Source organism: Talaromyces marneffei, chromosome 6 (genome assembly GCF_009556855.1).
Source record: "Talaromyces marneffei chromosome 6, complete sequence".
In the NCBI taxonomy this organism is placed as follows: Eukaryota; Fungi; Ascomycota; class Eurotiomycetes; order Eurotiales; family Trichocomaceae; genus Talaromyces; species Talaromyces marneffei.
In genome coordinates, this window is record NC_072353.1 from 112,828 (window position 1) to 132,159 (window position 19,332).

General features: G+C 46.3%; 5 protein-coding genes across 5 annotated transcripts; 2 read left to right on the forward strand and 3 right to left on the reverse strand.

Annotated features, from left to right (window-relative positions):
• Positions 1–461: 461 nt before the first annotated feature.
• On the forward strand, positions 462–2,375 carry EYB26_007549 (uncharacterized protein; the record flags this gene model as incomplete). Its single annotated transcript, XM_054266815.1, has 7 exons — positions 462–585; positions 641–694; positions 753–988; positions 1,041–1,158; positions 1,209–1,299; positions 1,358–1,643; positions 1,701–2,375. The coding sequence occupies 7 exons, from the start codon at positions 462–464 to the stop codon at positions 2,373–2,375; spliced, it is 1,584 nt and encodes a 527-aa protein (XP_054122790.1).
• A 3,663-nt stretch (positions 2,376–6,038) lies between these two features.
• Positions 6,039–8,012, reverse strand: EYB26_007550 (uncharacterized protein; the record flags this gene model as incomplete). Its single annotated transcript, XM_054266816.1, has 1 exon — positions 6,039–8,012. The coding sequence occupies one exon, from the start codon at positions 8,010–8,012 to the stop codon at positions 6,039–6,041; it is 1,974 nt and encodes a 657-aa protein (XP_054122791.1).
• Positions 8,013–8,185: 173 nt separating this feature from the next.
• EYB26_007551 (uncharacterized protein) lies at positions 8,186–11,209 on the reverse strand (the record flags this gene model as incomplete). Its single annotated transcript, XM_054266817.1, has 1 exon — positions 8,186–11,209. One exon carries the CDS (start codon positions 11,207–11,209, stop codon positions 8,186–8,188), a length of 3,024 nt encoding a protein of 1,007 aa, XP_054122792.1.
• A 2,349-nt stretch (positions 11,210–13,558) lies between these two features.
• EYB26_007552 (uncharacterized protein) lies at positions 13,559–14,452 on the reverse strand (the record flags this gene model as incomplete). The annotated part of the gene is made up of 2 exons (XM_054266818.1): positions 13,559–14,080; positions 14,144–14,452. 2 exons carry the CDS (start codon positions 14,450–14,452, stop codon positions 13,559–13,561), a joined length of 831 nt encoding a protein of 276 aa, XP_054122793.1.
• A 3,334-nt stretch (positions 14,453–17,786) lies between these two features.
• Positions 17,787–19,229, forward strand: EYB26_007553 (uncharacterized protein; the record flags this gene model as incomplete). The annotated part of the gene is made up of 4 exons (XM_054266819.1): positions 17,787–17,984; positions 18,041–18,173; positions 18,249–18,362; positions 18,451–19,229. The coding sequence occupies 4 exons, from the start codon at positions 17,787–17,789 to the stop codon at positions 19,227–19,229; spliced, it is 1,224 nt and encodes a 407-aa protein (XP_054122794.1).
• Between the last annotated feature and the right edge of the window lie 103 nt (positions 19,230–19,332).

Sequence of the window (19,332 nt, forward strand, 5' to 3'; positions counted from 1 at the left end):
CGGTTCCATAGTAACCCAAAAGTCAGATTTTAGTATTTACCCCGGTCTCTTACTTTCTCTCTCGGCATTCCCCTTTGCGTGGCGAACGCGGTATTAGGCTGAATTTTGCAGGACGGAAAAATCCACTGCCATTCATTTTCTGACTCGCTGCCCGCGTGGCTGACTGCTTTATCCAGCAACGAGGTATAGCCGCATTACGGCGTAACACCATTGGTCAATTGATTCACGATGGGAAAAGTAATTACCAGGTAGCTGAACGTAGTTTATGTTAACCGGTTATATTGCACCTAGAACGGCTTCCCCGCAATGCTTGACCCCGGACTTCAAATAGAAGCGTGACTGCGAGCTTCGAGCTCTTTTTGTTCCTTTTTGAACATCTCCAAGATCAATACCGAACTCTCATAATTCAGTTTAAGAGCAGGGTTTTGTTCATTCTCAGGACGCTCGGCCTACGATCCAACATGGGTAAAGATACTTTTGAACTCGCTGGCCGCGAGTGGCCCAAAGTAACATGGTGGAAAATGAAGGGAATGCGATTTGTGTATCTCACTCTGTGGGCTGCCATGATCACATCGGCGACAAATGGTAGGTCGTTTGGCCCATACTACTCAAATACCGTTACTAAGTGGTTTTTGTCTAGGCTACGACGGCTCCTTGATGAACGGTCTGGAGGCAATGAAGAGTTGGAATGAGTGTAATTATATCCACAATCATCCACACAGAGGCAACAGACTTAGACTGACAACACTCAGCGTACAATAACCCCGATCCAAGTACTCTTGGTTTACTGGCAGCGTCAATGTCAATCGGATCGATGCTTGCAATCCCAGTTGTTCCTTACGTTGCCGATATTTTGGGAAGACGTGCGGGTGTGGTAATGGGATGTCTCATTATGCTCTGTGGTGTCGCTATGGTCTCCATTGGCTACCGTGTCGCACTCTTCGTCGTTGGTCGGATTATTCTCGGATTTGGTCTTGGTATTGCACAGGTAACTTGTACTGACCTCATGACCAAGGCTTTTTGGCTGACTGTATCTCCAGGAATGCGCTCCACTTTTGGTAGCTGAACTGGTTCATCCGCAACACCGAGCTGTCTATAGTACTATTTACAACTCTCTTTGGTATGTGGGAAGTTTGATCGGCGCGTGTGTTGCCCTGGGTAAGTATCTATACAGTCCACGAAATATAACAGGGTGTTGATGATCATAGGTACGAACCGTATTGAAAACAGCGCGTGGTCGTGGCGTGTACCTTGCCTTTTGCAGGGTATTCCATCTGTCTGTCAGCTTATTTTTATCTGGTGAGATCTCAGTTGTATGTTTCGATAGACGCGGTAGATTGACATTGTTGTCTTATAGGACGGTACCAGAGTCCCCTCGTTGGCTTATCTCGAAAGGCAAAAATGCACAGGCAAAGAAAGTTCTGGCATATGTGCATGCTCAAGGAGATGAAGATGATGAGTTGGTGAATGTTGAATACGAGGAAATCCAGCAAACTATCCAGTTAGAGAAGCAGTTTGAAGGAAATTCCTGGTCTGAACTGTGGTCTACTCCTGGAAATCGTCACCGTTCGATCATCTTGATCTCTATTGGTTTCTTCTCGCAGTGGTCCGGCAACGGTATTGTGTCTTATTTCTTGCCTAAGGTATGTGACAAGACGATCACCGACTGGGAAGAAGATGAAATAGACTGACCAATGTAGGTTCTCGAACTTATCGGGATCACCAATAGTAACACCGTCTTGACCATCAATTCGATCCTCAACGCTGTCAACGTCGTCTCGGCTACCGGTATCTGCTTTTTCGTTGACAAATTCGGTCGACGCAGGCTCTTCCTGACCTCTTGCTTCGGTATGATCGCCTGTTTCGTGGCTACAACCATCGCTCTTGCTCGTTTCCAAATCTCAGCCGACAACGGTATCACGAATCAAAATGCTGCGAATACCGTCATCGTTTTCATATTCCTTTACTACATATCCTACAACATTGGCTTCAGTGGTATGCTTGTGTCCTACTCTTCGGAGATTCTTCCCTACCGCCTCCGCGCCAAAGGTCTCACTCTCATGTTCTTCTGCGTCGACCTGAGCTTGTGGTTCAATCAATACGTGAACCCAATTGCCATTGCACAGATCAAGTGGAAGTACTACATCGTCTATTGTGTATGGCTGGTTGTTGAGACCGTCGTCGTCTGGAAGTTCTATATCGAAACCAAGGAGACTCCTCTGGAAGAAATCGTGAAATATTTCGATGGCGACAATGCTATTATTGGAGGCGCTTCTGCCACCGAAAAATCCCGTCAATTAGCTACCGCAGTTGACGACCCTGCAACCCATGACGCCGAGAAAGTCGGCGCCGTACAGACTGAAGTTATGCATTAGGTTGTCGAACAGTGTTACTCTAATTTTGGAGCATCACTAAGAGTGGTTATCTATGGTGGCAATCTCGCATGATATAACAGGTCGATGTTACTGTGACCCTATGTTTCGTCGTTGAATCAGTTATTATTTTAATTTAATACGTCACCATGAATACTAACCGAGCTTGCTTGCCAGGCGAGCATCATCTCCTAAACCTTGTTCTTGAAAGCTACCTTTAGTCAGGCTACCGTAATGATTCTTCTTTATAGCTAGAGGCATGATAAAAATGTAATAACCTTGGAATTAGTTGGTAACATATTACCAGACCGTCTGTCCTAACTAGGCTCAGACGGAGGATCCAAGTTGTAAACAAAACATTTTAGATATAATTAACATTTAAGGAATGCCTACTACTGACTGCTCAACCAAATGCCTTAGACTGTCAATAATTATTACTGCGCCCTTACTAAGTAAACTCGAACCGTACCCTTCATCCTTAACGGATCGTCGTCATCATTTGCATACTTTGGAGACTTTGAATGGAATCTCTTTTTACTGTATTACAAAATGTTGTCTGGTCTATATGTCTCATGACTCCAAATCCAGAAGCTTTGAGAATCCACCATGAGGTTTGAGCATTAACTCCAACGGCTGTCCCACTTCAACAACTCGACCACTATCCAGGACAGCAACACGGTCAAAGTCAAGTAAAATATGAATTCGATGTGCTACCATGATGACAGTGCATTCCCGGAACGACTTCCGTATGACCATTTGAACTTTGGCGTCTGTTTCTGTATCCAGACTAGAGCCTTTTGATCAGCATATCACTCAATTGAATTCAATGTAACGGGACCAAGTTGAATATAATAAGCCTTGAACATACCTACTAGCGGGTTCATCAAGAATGAGAATCTTGCTTTTCTTCAGCAGAGCTCTCGCCAGACAAAAGAGCTACTTCTGGCCGTGAGAGAGGTTGCTATCGTTCAGCTTTGCATCTAGCACCACTTCTTCATTGCCTCCGTGGATTGCTACAAGAGCATCCCATAGTTCGACGCATCGCAAAGCATTAATGATCTCTGTGTTCGTCATGTTGTTCAGGGGGTCGGCGTTTTGCCGGATGGTACCAGGAAAAAGGAACGCCTCCTGGCTGAGGCAGCTGACACGTTGTCGGAGGAATGATTTGGATATGAGTGTTACATCTTGTCCATCAATTAGAATGCGACCTGATACTAGCTCAGTAAGACGAAGGAGAGATAGCGCGAGGGTGCTTTTGCCACTGTAACGTAGAAGTCTGTTTAGCCTTGTCTAGAAGTTTATTACCCAGAAAACCTTGTCCTTAAGCTTTACTAGTAGAGGGAAATAATGGAATGTCAGTGCTCACCTTCCAGTCCTACCACAAAGTCCGATTTTCTCCCCTATAGAAATATGAAGATGAAGACCGTTCACTATGGGTTTCGCCTGCTCTACACCACTATATCCGATACTTGTATTTACAAACGCAATCTCCCCACGATCTGGCCATTCAGTGAGTGATTCTTGCGTCTGAATATTTGTGTTTATATCTTTATTAAGTATATCTTTAGCAAACTTCTTTATCTGTGCAATAGCCCTGAGCGAAGTCTCAAACAGCGTCCAGTTTTAAATCAGATCCGACAGTATCTGCCCTAGATCTATCATCATGACGAGGGCAATTCCAAGTAGACCCGGGTTGACATGACTGCGAAGGGCAACAGTAGCACTTATAAGTATAACAGCAAGAGCGGCTACAATCAGGTTGAGGACTAGCTCTAGCTAGCGTTAAATGCACAGAAGAAGGTAGAATGGTTTTTAAGCCGAATCAAGCTTGGAGAGCATTCTAGTTGTGGATGATTGAGTCCATGAAAAAGTCTGGATCGTTATTATTCCAGTCAGGGATTCAATGAAATGGGTGTAAAGAGGGCTCTTGAGTTCTATTCTAGAAGAGAATTGGTTTCAGTGGGTTGAAGGAATTATAAAGTATAAGAGAGTCACATTAAAACAAATATATTTAAGAAAGGATAAAACATACTCCAGTAACCGTAATTAACAAGATATGTGTAGATAGGACCGCTAGACCAGGATTAACATGCCGAGTAGGACTGGCATAGCCGCTGCTAGATAAGGCAATGAAGCTATGGCAATGGCGCCTTGAGAAAGGCCCCCAAAAAGCTCTTTAAAACCGGACACGTTAGATGCTAATACTATTGGGCCCATTAAATCATGTACTTACGGAAACCTGCTGAGATGAAGCCTTAAGGTAGGATCATATCAACCAGCCTCATACCTTGGCTGAAGCGGGTGATGAGGTCTCCGGTCCTAACGTTAGACAAGAAGTATAAAGGAGCACTCGGATTTGTTAGCTGCAGATTATCTTATTTTAAAGACTATTAATTAATACTTACCTTATATAGGCACGAAGCATACTATAATATAGATTTTTAGATGCAGCTGGGATAATAATAACCCATATCCAGCTAACTGGTTGTGAGCTTTAAGTTAGCATACGGCAAGAATAGAGAAACGGTAGTTAAAACTTACAATACAGCGAGTGAAAGGGCTATAGCTTCAATGACAGAAAATGCTCCATAAAGACCGAGCCAGTAGCTTATACATGAGCTCAAGGAGCCAGCAGTACTGGACGACTAGAGTTCCACCTAAATACCTATACAAAGGTAAGCCTCTTTTTATAATATTCAACAGCACAAAATGAGACTATAGCATACAACGGAGTCCACTAATGCTAGTATCGATAACAAGAAACAGAATTAACACTGTAATTCGCAGCCAGCCTAGAGTAGAGAAGTAGTATTTGTAAATAGATAGATCTATTATTTACTAACGACTATAGAGGGCAGCTGGCGTGCCTAGAGGACCTGTTGCAATTCTCGGTGGCTCCAATCGGTCATTGTCACTGTTGATACTCCCCTCGACCTCGGTTATCTGGTTTGATTGGGTTTCAAGTCCCTGGATATAGCCCCTAATGTAACTGCGGAGTTGTGGGTAGCTCCCCTACTCGAGAACCTGGCCCTTATCCCCCAGAATAAGAATGAAATCCGCTTGTGGCAAGTAATTTGCTAAAGAAAAATCAGCACAAGTAACTTTGGGATTATCTGCGCTAGTAGATAGGGGTTGCATATACTATTATAAGTGGCTAGAAACATAGTACAACCTAATCGACGCAGTAATCCAGTTAGACTGAGGACGTTGTTGAATACTAGCCGGGCGGTCGTGTTATCCAGACCACTTAGAATATCATTGTTGGTTTAGCTATAATCCGTATCACGAAGCATAGATTAGGGAGCAAGGGCGGTCCAACAGCCCTACGTGGTGAGCCTGCTTATAAGCATAAATATTCAATTATAAACGACTGACCCCCAAAACCGTAGGGGCTTGGGGGTGCCTAGCTAGCTATATACGGGGTTGCTCCGGGGGCGCTAGGGATATAGTAATCCCGTACCGGTGCGCGATACGTTCGCTACGCGCAGTAGCGCTGAATCGTGAGATCGATATTCCGACACTGGCAGCTCTCTAGAAAAAGGAAAAACGTAGCGAACGACATATAATCTGGTTCGGTAAACAGGCATATAGTGAATGGATAGACATGTTGAAGAGAATGGGAAAATAGCAAAGGAATGGTGCGAATCGGGGCATCTGGCCGTACGGCTACTGCTTCGGTGATTCCAATAGTGTAGCGAATCTTACAGCCTTCGGTTCGGGGCTGCGCGTCGTAACTGATCTCTCCACCCATCCGTCAACGTTGATACGTAGCTTGTTCGTATCAATAAGCTCTTGTAGAGCGTGGCACGGCTTGCTCTTTGTCATGGCGTCAGCAGGATTGCTGTTGCCGTCAATCCATCTGACCTCCGTGATCTCTTGTCGTTCGTACGATTGGCGGAGGCACATGAGATCGATCATAAGGCGTTTCTCGTGTGTGGTGCCGAGCTTGACGAGGCATTCATATAAGCTCTTCGAATCGGTGCAAACAATTAGCGGAAGTGGTTCAGTGAGATGGAGTAGCTGCGTAAGGGTTGACTTGATTGCAGCTGCAGCATCGAATCCATTAGCTAGTGCGTACGTTTCTGAGCCAAGTACGCTACGTGTGATTCGCTTGCACTTCGTAGATGACCAATGAAGGATATTCGCGTTATTTGCTTCATCTGCTAGTACGATAACGTAGCCGAGTTGTGAAGAATAATCCTTATTATTTGCAAATGAAGCATCGACGAATGCGATAAGCCGTAGGGTCTGTACATCTAGTTCAACGAATCGTAGTCCTCGTTCGGGGTTGTCAATTTGCCATTGTAGCCGTTTATTCAAGGCTTTGATATCGTCTTTTTGTGGATCCGTAGCTTGCGCTGCGTACGATAGATCAAATGAAGCTTCGGGTTGTGACATTGAAGCTATATACGCACCGAGAGCTCGCTGAGCAATGTACTGCTCTTGCGGTGTGGCATCTTTTCGTACTTTGCCACGTGAGTTCGTAGTATCCGCGGCTTGATCTTGTACGGGCCGAATATGGCTGCAGGTGCGTTTCTGGGTGAGGGTAATGCCCTGGGCAGTCTCTGTAACAACCGCACCATTGAATTTAAGTGGATTATCGGTTGTTAGCTGTTCACGGGGCTTGCAGAGGATCTTCGCACGTCGGATCTCTTCTTCTTCACGTGCTGCGAAGGTGTCATTCGCAACGATTAGTGTATCGTCGGTTTGCATGCCGATAATACCGAATCCTTGCTTCGAATCAGAGCAGTGTAAGAGGCATGGGTCGTAGGTGGACACGTCCATATTGAGGTTTTCCGTATGGTGGTTGTGATAGGTACGAAACCAGTGATTGCCTGCTTCGGGTATGCCGTAAAGAGGTCTCACAACTTTGAGAAACGTACCTCCGGGAAAATATTGTGCTAATTCTGGTGTGATCCGTATATAGAAGTCACGATTGAGCTTCGTTGTTGACTGAATATAGGCCTGTGTGACGTCGCGAATGTAACAACGTACGTTTTTCATGATCGTAGCGAAGCAGAGAATGATACGTTGACTGGCTCGTTGTATTGTCGGTGACTGCGTTAGTACGTACTCCTTGCCTTCATCGTTGTAGGCTTGTACGACGAGCCGCGATTTCTCAAAGGCTTTGTCGGTGCCGTTATTTTTCACTTCGTTAACGAATCTTGCAGTAAATATACGCGTGCCCGGTGGTATATCTTTTTCTTGAGCGTATTCGAATACACCCCGTTCTAGCAAACCGTTGATCTCTTTCTGCTGTGAACCTTCGAATCGGGCTAGTACGGTAGCTGCGAATTGGTGACGTGATTCGTCTTCATGCTCCTTCGTGAATTCGCCTAGGAACGTATGCTGCATGTAATCTTCTCTGTACCGTGTAGGTAAGCGGCGATCTCGCTGGGGGCGCTGTAAGCTGCTTGCTTCGGGTTCGTATTGTGGGATCACGACCGCAGGTGGTGGAGGAATTGTTTCATGCGGTATAGGTTCGTTTTCTTCATCCGGGGTGCGGTCCTCAGTAGTGGTCTTATCGGGGCTGGCTTCGTCTTTCGTTTTGTCGATCTCAGTGTAGTACGGTTTGACAGCTGTTGACCGGAATGGGGTCGGTCCATTTGGAAGCTCGATTATGCACGTTTCGTTGCTCATTACTAGTAATTTGTACGGTCCGGTCCATTTTCCTGCATATCCGGTGTTCCCTTCTCTCCATACGAGTATGTCCGAATTGAGAGGAAGACGGTGTACGGCTGTTGACGATGGTCCGTTTCTGGTGTTGACAGCGTCGGTGACCTGGCGTTGAGCACGTAACCTACGAATCTCGGTCATTGCTTTCTTAACCGCAGCGGCGCGTTGAGTAATCGTAGGTGCAGGGGGTCATATTCAGTCATTCGTGGGTAGGCGCCAAAGACGAGAAGGGTCGGCACAAGGCCATCTGGGCCTGCAGTGTCATTGACAGCTTTTACAGCCATTTGTAAGGCTGCTTCGGCGGAGATATCGGGTAGTTCTTCTTTCATGATTTCGTACGAACGGCGAAGTACGGCATGGTATCGTTCAACAGCGCCAATAGACCAATGGGCTTCAACAGGTACGGTAGTAACAATTATATCCATTGACGAAGCGTCTCGCGAGAATTCTTTGCTGGTGAAGTTCTTGCCGGCGTCAGTAACAATGAAATCAGGGGGGCCAAGGTACATATCGATCCACATAATCCGTAGTGCGGTCCATGTCGCTTTCGCTGAAATATTTTCGAGCCAACGTGCGGCGTTAAAGCGCGTAGCTTCGTCAACGACATGGAGCACCGGTTTTCCGTTAATATACATAATATCGACAATAATTGAATGGTTGAAGCTGACGTCGTCCCGTACCGTGAATCTAAAACGACCGGGGGATTGGCCGTAGATTTGGCAATGGTGGCAGAACTTTCGTATGTGCTTTAGTGCTTCGGTATCGACATCGTGGCCAGCGCGTACGAGCAGTTTTCGAAGCTTCTCGACTGACGGGTGGCCGAATCGGCGATGTAGGCGGCGTAGCTCGGTTTCCGTGAGGAAGCACGTATCGGTGTCAAAAGATTCAGTTAAGTACGATTTGAGCGAGTGATCCCATATAAGAAATGGATGACCGAAGCGTCGTGAGATTGGCGTTGTCATACCGGGCTTCGGTCCAACGAGAACGTTCTTCGTATTATCAAAATAGATGCCTAGTCGATCCATGTCCTTGATTGAGAGTAGGAACGGTGTCATTACTTCAATGATATGGAATCGTACGTCGCCGACCGGGGTCGGTACGTCGATCGAGCCAATAGACTTAATTGATTCACCTGGTCCGAATCGTATAGCTGCCTGTCCTGCCGTAGAGGTATCGAGTATGACATTCCTAGCGGTTCTCCGGTAAGCAAGATATTGGGGGTATCCGGCTGTAGAGTGTTCTGCAGCGCCGGTGTCAACTAGGACTCCTATAAACGTGTTTGTCGAATAACGGGGCTCGGTAAGAAAAGAATACTGGGGTAGCACTGGGAGAGTGTCGTATGGTGTGTCTACCGTTGCGGCAACGTCTCTAGATGTTGTATTAGTGCCTTCTTTAGGCAGCCTCAGGTTGACTCCGGATCGTAGCCTTGATTGAAGAAAATGAGCTGCGGAACGGTTGGCAAGATCATTAGTGAGCGATTTAGAGTATTCTTCGTGCTCTGGATTAGCAATCGTAAAGTAATTGACAGCATATGACTGTCCTTTGCTCTCATAATCCTGCGTTTCGTATCTGCTAGGTGCGTCCACGCCTGCGAGGAACATTTTGAACTCTTCGTCGTCGTCCGGGCTGTCCTGATTCGTAGCTGCTGGGGGTTGTCCTTCCTTAGCGGTGAGGTACGCTTTCACGCGGTCCATGTACGGCTGTAGGGCTTTCTCTCGCTCTTCTGGGGTATGATTAGTTGACCAGCATCCAACCTTCTTGCAAACGTTGCACGTTTTTGGTGAGTGGTTCCATGAGGAGCTGCGGCGCCTGCGGTCACCGTATTGCTGCTGGTTCTGATATGGTGAACGGCCTCGGTACGGTGATCGTGATTGTCGGCGGTGATAGCGACGGTCTGTATAGTACGATTCAGTAGGGTGCTGTGCCGCGGCTTGCTTCGTGTCTTCGTACTGGCTAACACTTGACCGTAGGTCCTCTATAAGACCAGCAATAGTCAGTGAAGGTTTTCCCGTAGCGGCATGGCACGCAGGGACGAGGCGAGTAGCTGATATCAACTTTGCGTGATACGTAATGTCATTTCGAACCTGTGGGCGAAGCTTGTTGTAGAGCCGACGTAGGTCTTGTAGCATGAGCTCGAGGCATTCAGAGATCGATTTCTCCGGGTTCTTGCTTACAATATATGGTAACGTTGTTGTATCCCATTGCTCTTGTACGTGCCGTAGGTGCTCTTCGTTCTCGTAGTTGTTCTTGACAGCTATTATAGGGTCGATTCGTAGCTGAGTCCATTTTTCTATATTATCGAAATAGAACTGTAGTGCGTCTCCTTTCAGCATAATCCAAAGAGCTCGTCTCATTGCTTCAGCAGTGTGTACACCGGTGCTTCCACAAAGCTCTATAAAGATACGGTAACACATATCGAACGTGTCCTCGCTTCCTCCGTATTTGATCTCTTCGTTATACGCTTTTCGTAGGTGGCTGATATTCGCGTTATACGATAGTCCGTTCTGTTCCGTATACGATACTTCGACATCCTGTCGTCCCGGGGTCGTTGGGGGTACAGTTGGCTCGTACGTCGTTGTCATGCCGGGGGTTGTCGGGTTGTAAAATCGCTGTGTGAGAGGTGCCTTCAGTGTTGCCTCTTGAGGCTGTAGAAGCTGCGATCTTTGTCTTGTCATTGGTCCCAGTAGCGTGGCTGTAGGTGGTGAAGGCGTTTCTGGTTGTTCAAAGTGGGCACTTTGCTGCGGTGCTCGGTTTGTAGGATTTCGTAGCCTTTCAATTGTCTCGCCGTACGTAATATGGAGGTCCGGTGAATTGGGCTGCTCTCGTTGCTGTATAAGCTGTATGAGCTCACTCTCCGTCCATTGGTGTCTTTCAGCCTCAGCGCGTGCTTCGGCAAGAGGGATTGCCGGGTGTCTTTGGTCCTTTGCCACGTATACGCCGTTGCTCCGGAGCGTTTTTCGTAGCTTGAAGAGGGACGGCATTGGTGCTTGTCGTAGGTGCTGCTCCGTCCATAATACGAATTCTTGTTGGAATAGAAGCCATAATTCGTCGTCATACAAATCGCTATAGCCCTCGATTCGGGCAGCGATGCACTTTTCAAGGGTTTTTGTGTCCTTGTCAACCGGATTGAAGGCGTCCGAGTAATCCGGTGGTGACACCATGTTGTCAGTTGCTCAACGCCTGGTTCGGAGCGTTGGGAATGGGGGTTCGAATCGAAGCTGAGCGAACAGTTCAATCCGTAGTAGTAAAGAAGAAAATAGGGGCTCAGAGCTGATCTGTGGGCCTCACTGATCAGTGTTGGTTTAGCTATAATCCGTATCACGAAGCATAGATTAGGGAGCAAGGGCGGTCCAACAGCCCTACGTGGTGAGCCTGCTTATAAGCATAAATATTCAATTATAAACGACTGACCCCCAAAACCGTAGGGGCTTGGGGGTGCCTAGCTAGCTATATACGGGGTTGCTCCGGGGGCGCTAGGGATATAGTAATCCCGTACCGGTGCGCGATACGTTCGCTACGCGCAGTAGCGCTGAATCGTGAGATCGATATTCCGACAATCATCAAAGCACACGATTTCTTTGCGGGTATAGACAGCTCGAGCGATAGCCTATGACGATAGATATAAGCTATTAGGGGTAGGTATAGCTCAATTGCCTTACTCCTGGCCGAGTAGAATCATACTGGGAACGGGAAAACTTATAACTCTCTGTCTCTGCCCACCACTTAACTTGGCACTATTGCTACCCATAAGCGTTTCGTCGCCCGCTGGCATCCTCTTAAAGTCCAGGTCCAGCCCGCATGCTGTCACAATTATAGAATACTATTTAGCATCAAAGGCAGATAGAGCCGTCTCACTAATAATATTATCCCGGATTGTTCCATTAGCCAGCCACGGTGTTTGTTCGCAAAATGCTAGGTGCGGATACTTGATGAACAGATCGCCCCGTAGTATAAGCGTCTCACCAGCAAGTCCTTTTAGGAAGGTGGACTTACCGCTGCCTACTGGACCGATAACGGCGATAAGATTACCAATGGGAGAGGACTTTAGAGTAAGTGTGACGCCGGTTCTATCTGGTGGAGAGGCTTCCCACCTAAAATCAACATTCTTCATAGAAAGAATTGTGTCTGTTTGATTCTCGGAAAGAGTACCAGTATTAGAGACGGGTTCTGGAAGTAGGGATAGCTCAATGCCTGGCAGATATGTGGAGCTAGCTAGTACAGACTGCGGAAACTGTCTCATATCTATACATCAATAATATTAGTAAATCCTTACTACTTTACGATTCACTTCAATGGGAATGTGGCCGAAAGACTGTGCATGGGAAAATGGCTAGAAAGCACTCACCACGACGATGTGTTCGATTAAAAAAGTCTTGTATCCGATGCAGGCAGGCTATTAATGCAAATATATCTGGGATCGCCAACAAGAGGCTATAGAGAGGGGTGATGAGCAAGTTGATTAGCGATAGTGATATGATGGCTTGTGAAATAGAGAGATTTCCGGAGCTTTGCACCTTGGCTACTATTACATAGCCAGCAAATGTTAAAAGCTGCCCGACAATTGGTGGAAGATTGACTGGAACCCTATGTCAGCTTATTTATAGCTTATTTAATATAAATTTAGAAGAACAACAGACTCATGCAGACACGAACTGTTTAGACTCGGTGGAATTTCTTGGAGATATTAAGCTCATCCACGCGCAAGGCATTAATCATTGCTGCCATGGTCTCGGTCAATCCGAGAAGCTTGACGTTTCAAATAGATGCGAGGACAACAGTAGTGAAGTTGATGTGCTTCTCTATGGCCTCGAGCCATGCTTTCTGCCGAGTAGTGACAGCATTTCCTATAGCAAATAAGATAACTATGAATGCTGTGAATATTAGAATCGATTTGCTATAGTAGAGTAAGCAGACGGGCAGGCTTACCTATTACTACTATCACCAGCACAATACAGACAGCACCGACTTGGGTTTTAAGAAGCCATGTGGCCAGGCCAAGTTGTATGATATTGGCCTATATTTCACATACTGTCGACTAGAAGTATTTAGTAAGCATCTCTATGTCAGAGCCCATGAGGGACATGGCGCTGGACTCCTCGGTGCTATTTAAAGGAAGATTCATCATGTGCTGGTAGACTAGGGCTATAAGGCCACCATGGAGCAGAGTTGTAGTATGATAACCTAAATAATGGTAAGTGGATCTGGATATCTAGACGGAAAGATGAATATACTATAAGCAATTAGAGAAAAGAGGAGACAATTAGAGATTTATAGCTTACAGCAATCCCAACGAAGACATTGACGGTAGCTCCGACTAAGCCGTAGCTGATATCCAACGAGACTAAGTCCTTCTGTTACAGTACAGTAACAACTCTACCCACTAGAAACAGCTATGCGATGCTGACACCTATAACACATAGATGAGGGAAAGCAATTCCCGCAATTTCCCATTATAGACAGTTGATGACCGAGAAAAGCAAGGTATTTTGGCAGTTTTGGTTGCAGCGCTCCTAAGAGTCTGTAAACCGAGTATACAAGCTGTGGGAGCAAAGTTTCTCATTAATAGAAGGCAGTGTCTCCCCCGTCAGCAGCTCCGAGTATCCTGTCCATAGCAGACCGTTTAACCAGACGAACAAACCTCGGCTAAATGGCCCGCTCAAACTCTCATCCGATTTGGTTTTCTCGCTCGGTACCAGCCATTTTCGCTTCTCAACATTCTCCATGCATATTAAAAGTAGCTTGATGGCGAGGGACAAGGAAAGGCAGATCGAGTATGTTAGGCAGTTTGGTAACAGCCAGGCCGTGCGCACACGCGCAACGTCTAGAAGAAGCGTGACGAAGAGATAAGCCGATACCAAGAATGATGGCCGGATGGATCGGACGTACTCCAAATCAACTAGGATTACTAGGCATAGCATGTCGAAGACTTCTAGGATGGCACCCGCAAGTGACAATAGCCTTCTATCGGGCTGCTGTGTCGCGACAAGCGCTAGAAGTACGATCTGAATCGCGGCCAAGCATACAGTGAGGACCTATGTTGACTCATTGCTCAGGATCTAGTTCTGCTCCATAGACATGAAGGAAAGAATACGTACTAGGATCGCTATTCGGATAGCAGATGAATGTACCTTGGGAGACTGTCTTGATAGCTGGAAAATTCGAATAGGCGCTAATAGTAGGAAAAAAGCAGCTGGAATGATGGTCAAAGCACTTGCCTCAAAGACGAGTGTAAAATCGAAGCCTCCGCGACAACCCATCGTACCGAGGACAGGGCCAAACCCGCCGTCGTCACATGTATCTGTCGATGCCATGGGGAATTTCTTGCCCGAATTCTCATCGACCTGATATTGACGTTGGCCGACTGATGATGTAGTGTTAGATCGAGGTGTCGAGGTGCAAATCATATGGGAAATATGGTAGCCTAAGAGGAGACTTGTGTTTAGATTGAGACTAAGGCAGGCGTACGGAGAGACTGCTAGAACAACAGTTCGGCAGCATTACTTTAGGCTCCTACATATATACCTATAAGAGGGGCAGCAAAGAATGTTTAGACATGGCACGAACCAAACCAGACCTTTAGACACACATTAGACTCATCCATATGGTTTAATTAAGATCTATAATTCTATAACTTATACCTAATAGTTATGGTTTAAAGTTAGCCACTGTTAATCTTAATATCAATATAACACGATGTCGATTCTCGAACCTATACAATCTGTTCACTGATTCCTACTAAAGTTAACACCTAACCAGTAGGTATCGAGTTAGCATTGTAAGCAAAATCAAGCAGTGGAAGCAATCATCAGTACCGTATAACCATACAGAGCAGTAGTTGGATGTTGAGTGTTTGCATGGTGTCTGATTGGCTGTAGATAAGTGACTTTGCTTACAAATACCTAAATAATGAGGCCTACTACATTCACATCCAGGGTGCTGCCAAACAGTATCATAGGTATCCGCCATTTGTTTTCACCAGTAGCCCTGCTTGGTGACCCAGGCCACCACAGACAGTGACCTCGACAATTGGCCGAACCCCTCTCCGCTCAGCCATTAATCGGGCTGAAGAAGATGGTGGAAAAAGTTAAAAACTTACTCGTTAGGGAAAACAGTGCTATATTTAATCACGGCCTTCAGAGTATGGCCTGAGGCTGACCTCTTTTGCAAAAGGTTAACCAGAGCAGTTTGTGCCTCTCTGTTTTGGTTGAAGTAGAGTTCTAGTCTGCCCGGCACAGCCAAAGGGATCAGATAACCACGAATATCATTTGCTTCTTTAGCACTACCTTGGCGCTGATACTGGGACAAAATCTTTTCCCGTAGAATCCATTCAGGGCCAAAGACTTAGACCCCTCGACCATTGATATTTAGCGTCCACCATGTAGCGGCGGGGATGTTATACTGGAGACGCTACAGCCAACTTCTAGAGTCCAACACTTCCAGTTCCACCAACTGAGGTGCTGCTCCTGATCGGCGAAGCTTATATGCAGGAATAGTATGTCCGAATTAGCTGACTCTTTCAAAGTTGGACGGGGAGGAAGTGAGGAGCTGTGCCGTAAGACGGTCAGTGGTGATTATAGGTTGGTCAACATGAACGACAAGGTCAACGTCTTCAGTCCTTTGACTCGGGTCGGGATTCAACAAACAGGTCGCGGCGCCTCCCATTAGGCACGGCATAGTCGATGTTCAGTGAATCAAGTCTCTGAGCCAGCGCGGAAACAACAATTCTTAAATCTTGGCTGCTGGGCGGTGCAATTAGATTTTCGTATCTCGGGACCGTGTTTATAAATACTCCATTCCATATTACTGGCAAAGACAAGCAATTCTTACAAGGATGATTTAATTATAAAGTCAGATTGAAGCGGAGGTTGGTAAATGTGATTTCTTTAGTGCAGGAAATTGGAGATTCGCTGGGAAGTGACGATCGATTTATAATACTCGTAATTACAGGCTGCAACCAGGATATCTCGCTCAAAGTGGTGGCGCTTAGAACAAGTTGTTGGGCTTCAATCTACTTTTTTCCCATTGCGTGTGCGGTGTTGGTTGGCTCTGGCATTGAGCTCAATCAAGCTCGTTCAACCCCCAGCGTTAACTTGACCATTGAAGCCAATGGGATGGCGTCACTGACTGGGAGGGGATGGCCATATCTTCCAATATAGGTTACGTCCAAGTTGATATGGTAGATATGGCGTTGCGGGACATGAACAAAGTTGTCTTATAGTCCGGCTCAGAAATATGGGCATTTTGTGACGCAGCTTGTACAGGTCAGATCCGTCTGGTGCTATCGCTTCACGGGAACAACACAAACCCGTGCCGGATTCCCCAGCCGAAGGCTCTAGATGCGAGCTAACCGAGGCAAGACTGCATTTCGGGTTTTCAGTCTATCGCAGCCAAGGGCAATTCTTGCAGAAGAGGAAAAGCGCCATTGATTTGATGAAAAAGACTGTGCGATTTGCTACAGATTTCTCTTGTATACTGTCTCCTATTTGTAATCCAAATGACACTGGAATGCAATCACCATTAAGCTAAGAATATGTACCTGGTCTTTGTTCTAGAATAGTCGGAAACTAGGTCAACGGTAACATTGAATCTTATCATAGCCCCCCAGCCCCAGGGTTGTCTACCCAAGTCTTTATATACCAGGCACAGTAATCATTAAAACCGAACTAGATATAAGCTAACTTGGTGGGTTGATGGATTAGATGACTAACTAATCTTCATATAGTTAACTTAAATGCAGCAGTATGCCCATGACATTGTATCTTTTAGCAACCGGGAGGCTGTGAAAACAGTACCGTATGATAATCAGTAATGGATTCTTCACAAACAATGCGGAACATCGTCTTGCAAAACAAACAGTATACGCTAAAGACAAGTACCGTAGAATTTGAAGAATTGGTGCCCACTCAGGCTAATTTGGAGTGGCATCATTACTATGATGGTTCCGAAACGGAGGTCGTATAACCCCGACTCTGTAAAAACGTGTAGTCCACTAGGTAGTGTACGGACTACGGAGTAAGTACTCAAAACGACTTCGGCTCCGCATTTTCTTACGTGGGAAGTGGATCCGAATACCCCAGTCTGCACTCCGTAGGTAATTTGTTTTTATTAGGCGGGACCCATATTACAGGTTAGCCTAAAAATCCAATTGGTGCTGACTCGCGAGCGTAAACGGAATTTGAGCCAAATTGGGGATAGAAGCACTCTTCTGGTGAGGGGAATATCGGGCTGTGTGGACCGAAGCTTTATGCTTAAACTTACGATCGGGGTAGCTCCTTCAAACATGCCCATCGAAATGTTGCAAGAGCATTCTAGTATTTCTGTATCTCATTTGGAAATTAAGTACTCGTGAATGGCGATATCAGTCACATCCGCGGACTTTGCCATACCTTTCAGCTATATGGTAAACGACAACGAATAGCCTGCCAACGATGGTGTGCATAATTACAGTAATAATCGAGAGGGGAATCTCGGTGTACGCTTTTCCTACCTCCTCAGTTGCGTTAAGCTTTAGGCTTTAGCCGAAACTATCGGCTAATGTATCTTTGGACTATCATGAAGAAGATACGTTAGACGAAAACCCGGAACTCTCATGTTTGAAACGGTGGTTGATTCAGGCTAAAGAGCTTCACGCGAATGGCCGAGGTAACCTTTGATTGTGTATATAAGAACGCAATCAGCTTGGAACATGGCTCGAACTTCTAATTGCACAATCAGAGAGATATCCCAGACGACATAAACATGACTGCAGTAAAGTCTCTTCTTCTGGCCCTAGCCGTCGGGCAGATTGCTCAGGCTCAATTGGACACTGCTGCGAAAGCGGCTGGTCTTTTGTACTTTGGCACTGCGGTTGACAATCCAGACTTGAGCGACTCTCAATACCTTGCTACCCTCCAGACCGCGGATTTTGGTCAGATCACACCTGCAAATGGAATGAAAGTAAGTGTAACCTGACACCACTACAGATATGAAGCGGACAACTGATGACGATCTAGTGGCAACCCACCGAGCCGACTCAAGGTACCTATACTTTCTCTGATGGGGACCAGATCGCGAGCCTGGCCAAGTCTAACAACGACTACTTGCGATGCCACACCTTGGCTTGGTACAACCAATTGCCGTCATACAGTAAGGAAGCATATAGCCTCCATGAATCGATACCCCAACACCCACGGCAATGAGCTAATGTACTTGTCTGTCTAGTCACTTCTGGGTCGTGGACAAATCAAACTCTCATTGCTGCCTTGCAGGAGCATATCAAGGGAGTGGTTACGCATTACAAGGGACAGTGCTACGCCTGGGACGTTGTTAATGAAGGTATGTAACATTATTTACAATTCCTTTCTCTAAATTCTTGAAACTCCTTTACTTTTTGCAATTGCATCGAGCTAAGTGATGAACATAGCCTTGAACGAGGACGGCACTTATCGTCAAAATGTCTTCTACCAACATATCGGCGAGGCATATATCCCAATTGCTTTTGCTGCCGCCGCCGCGGCGGACCCTAATGCTAAGCTGTACTATAACGACTACAACATCGAATACGCTGGGGCAAAGGCAACCGGTGCTCAGGGTATTGTGAAACTAGTTAAGGCTGCTGGTGGTCGTATCGACGGTGTCGGTTTCCAGTCTCACTTCATTGTGGGACAAACCCCAAGCCTTGCCGCTCAGAAAGCAAACTTGGCTTCTTTCACTGCCCTCGGCGTTGATGTTGCTATTACTGAACTTGACATCCGCATGACTCTCCCAGATACCAGCGCTCTTCAGGCTCAGCAATCCACTGACTACCAGACCACCACTACCGCCTGTGTCCAGACTAAAGGCTGTGTCGGTATTACGATCTGGGATTTCACAGACAAGTACTCATGGGTTCCTGGAACCTTCTCTGGCCAGGGAGATGCTTGTCCATGGGACTCAAATTACAACAAGAAACCCGCATACTACGGTATTCTTGCTGGTTTGAAATCTGGCTCTGGATCTCCATCTTCTTCCAGCACCCTGATAACCACAACGAAGCCCACCACCACTTCAACTGCCCCTCCAACAACCACTACAAGCAGTAGCCCAAGCACTGGTGCTGCACACTGGGGACAGTGCGGAGGTATCGGCTGGAATGGACCCACCACTTGTGTTTCTCCTTATGCTTGTCAAGTGTTCAACCCATACTACTCTCAATGTTTGTAAGAACAAAACCATAATCAAGAGGGAAAGAGTGGATTCGACGATGAAAAGCTTTGCATAGTCCTGATACTCATACTAGCTCAATACACTTTGAATTTTCTACAAC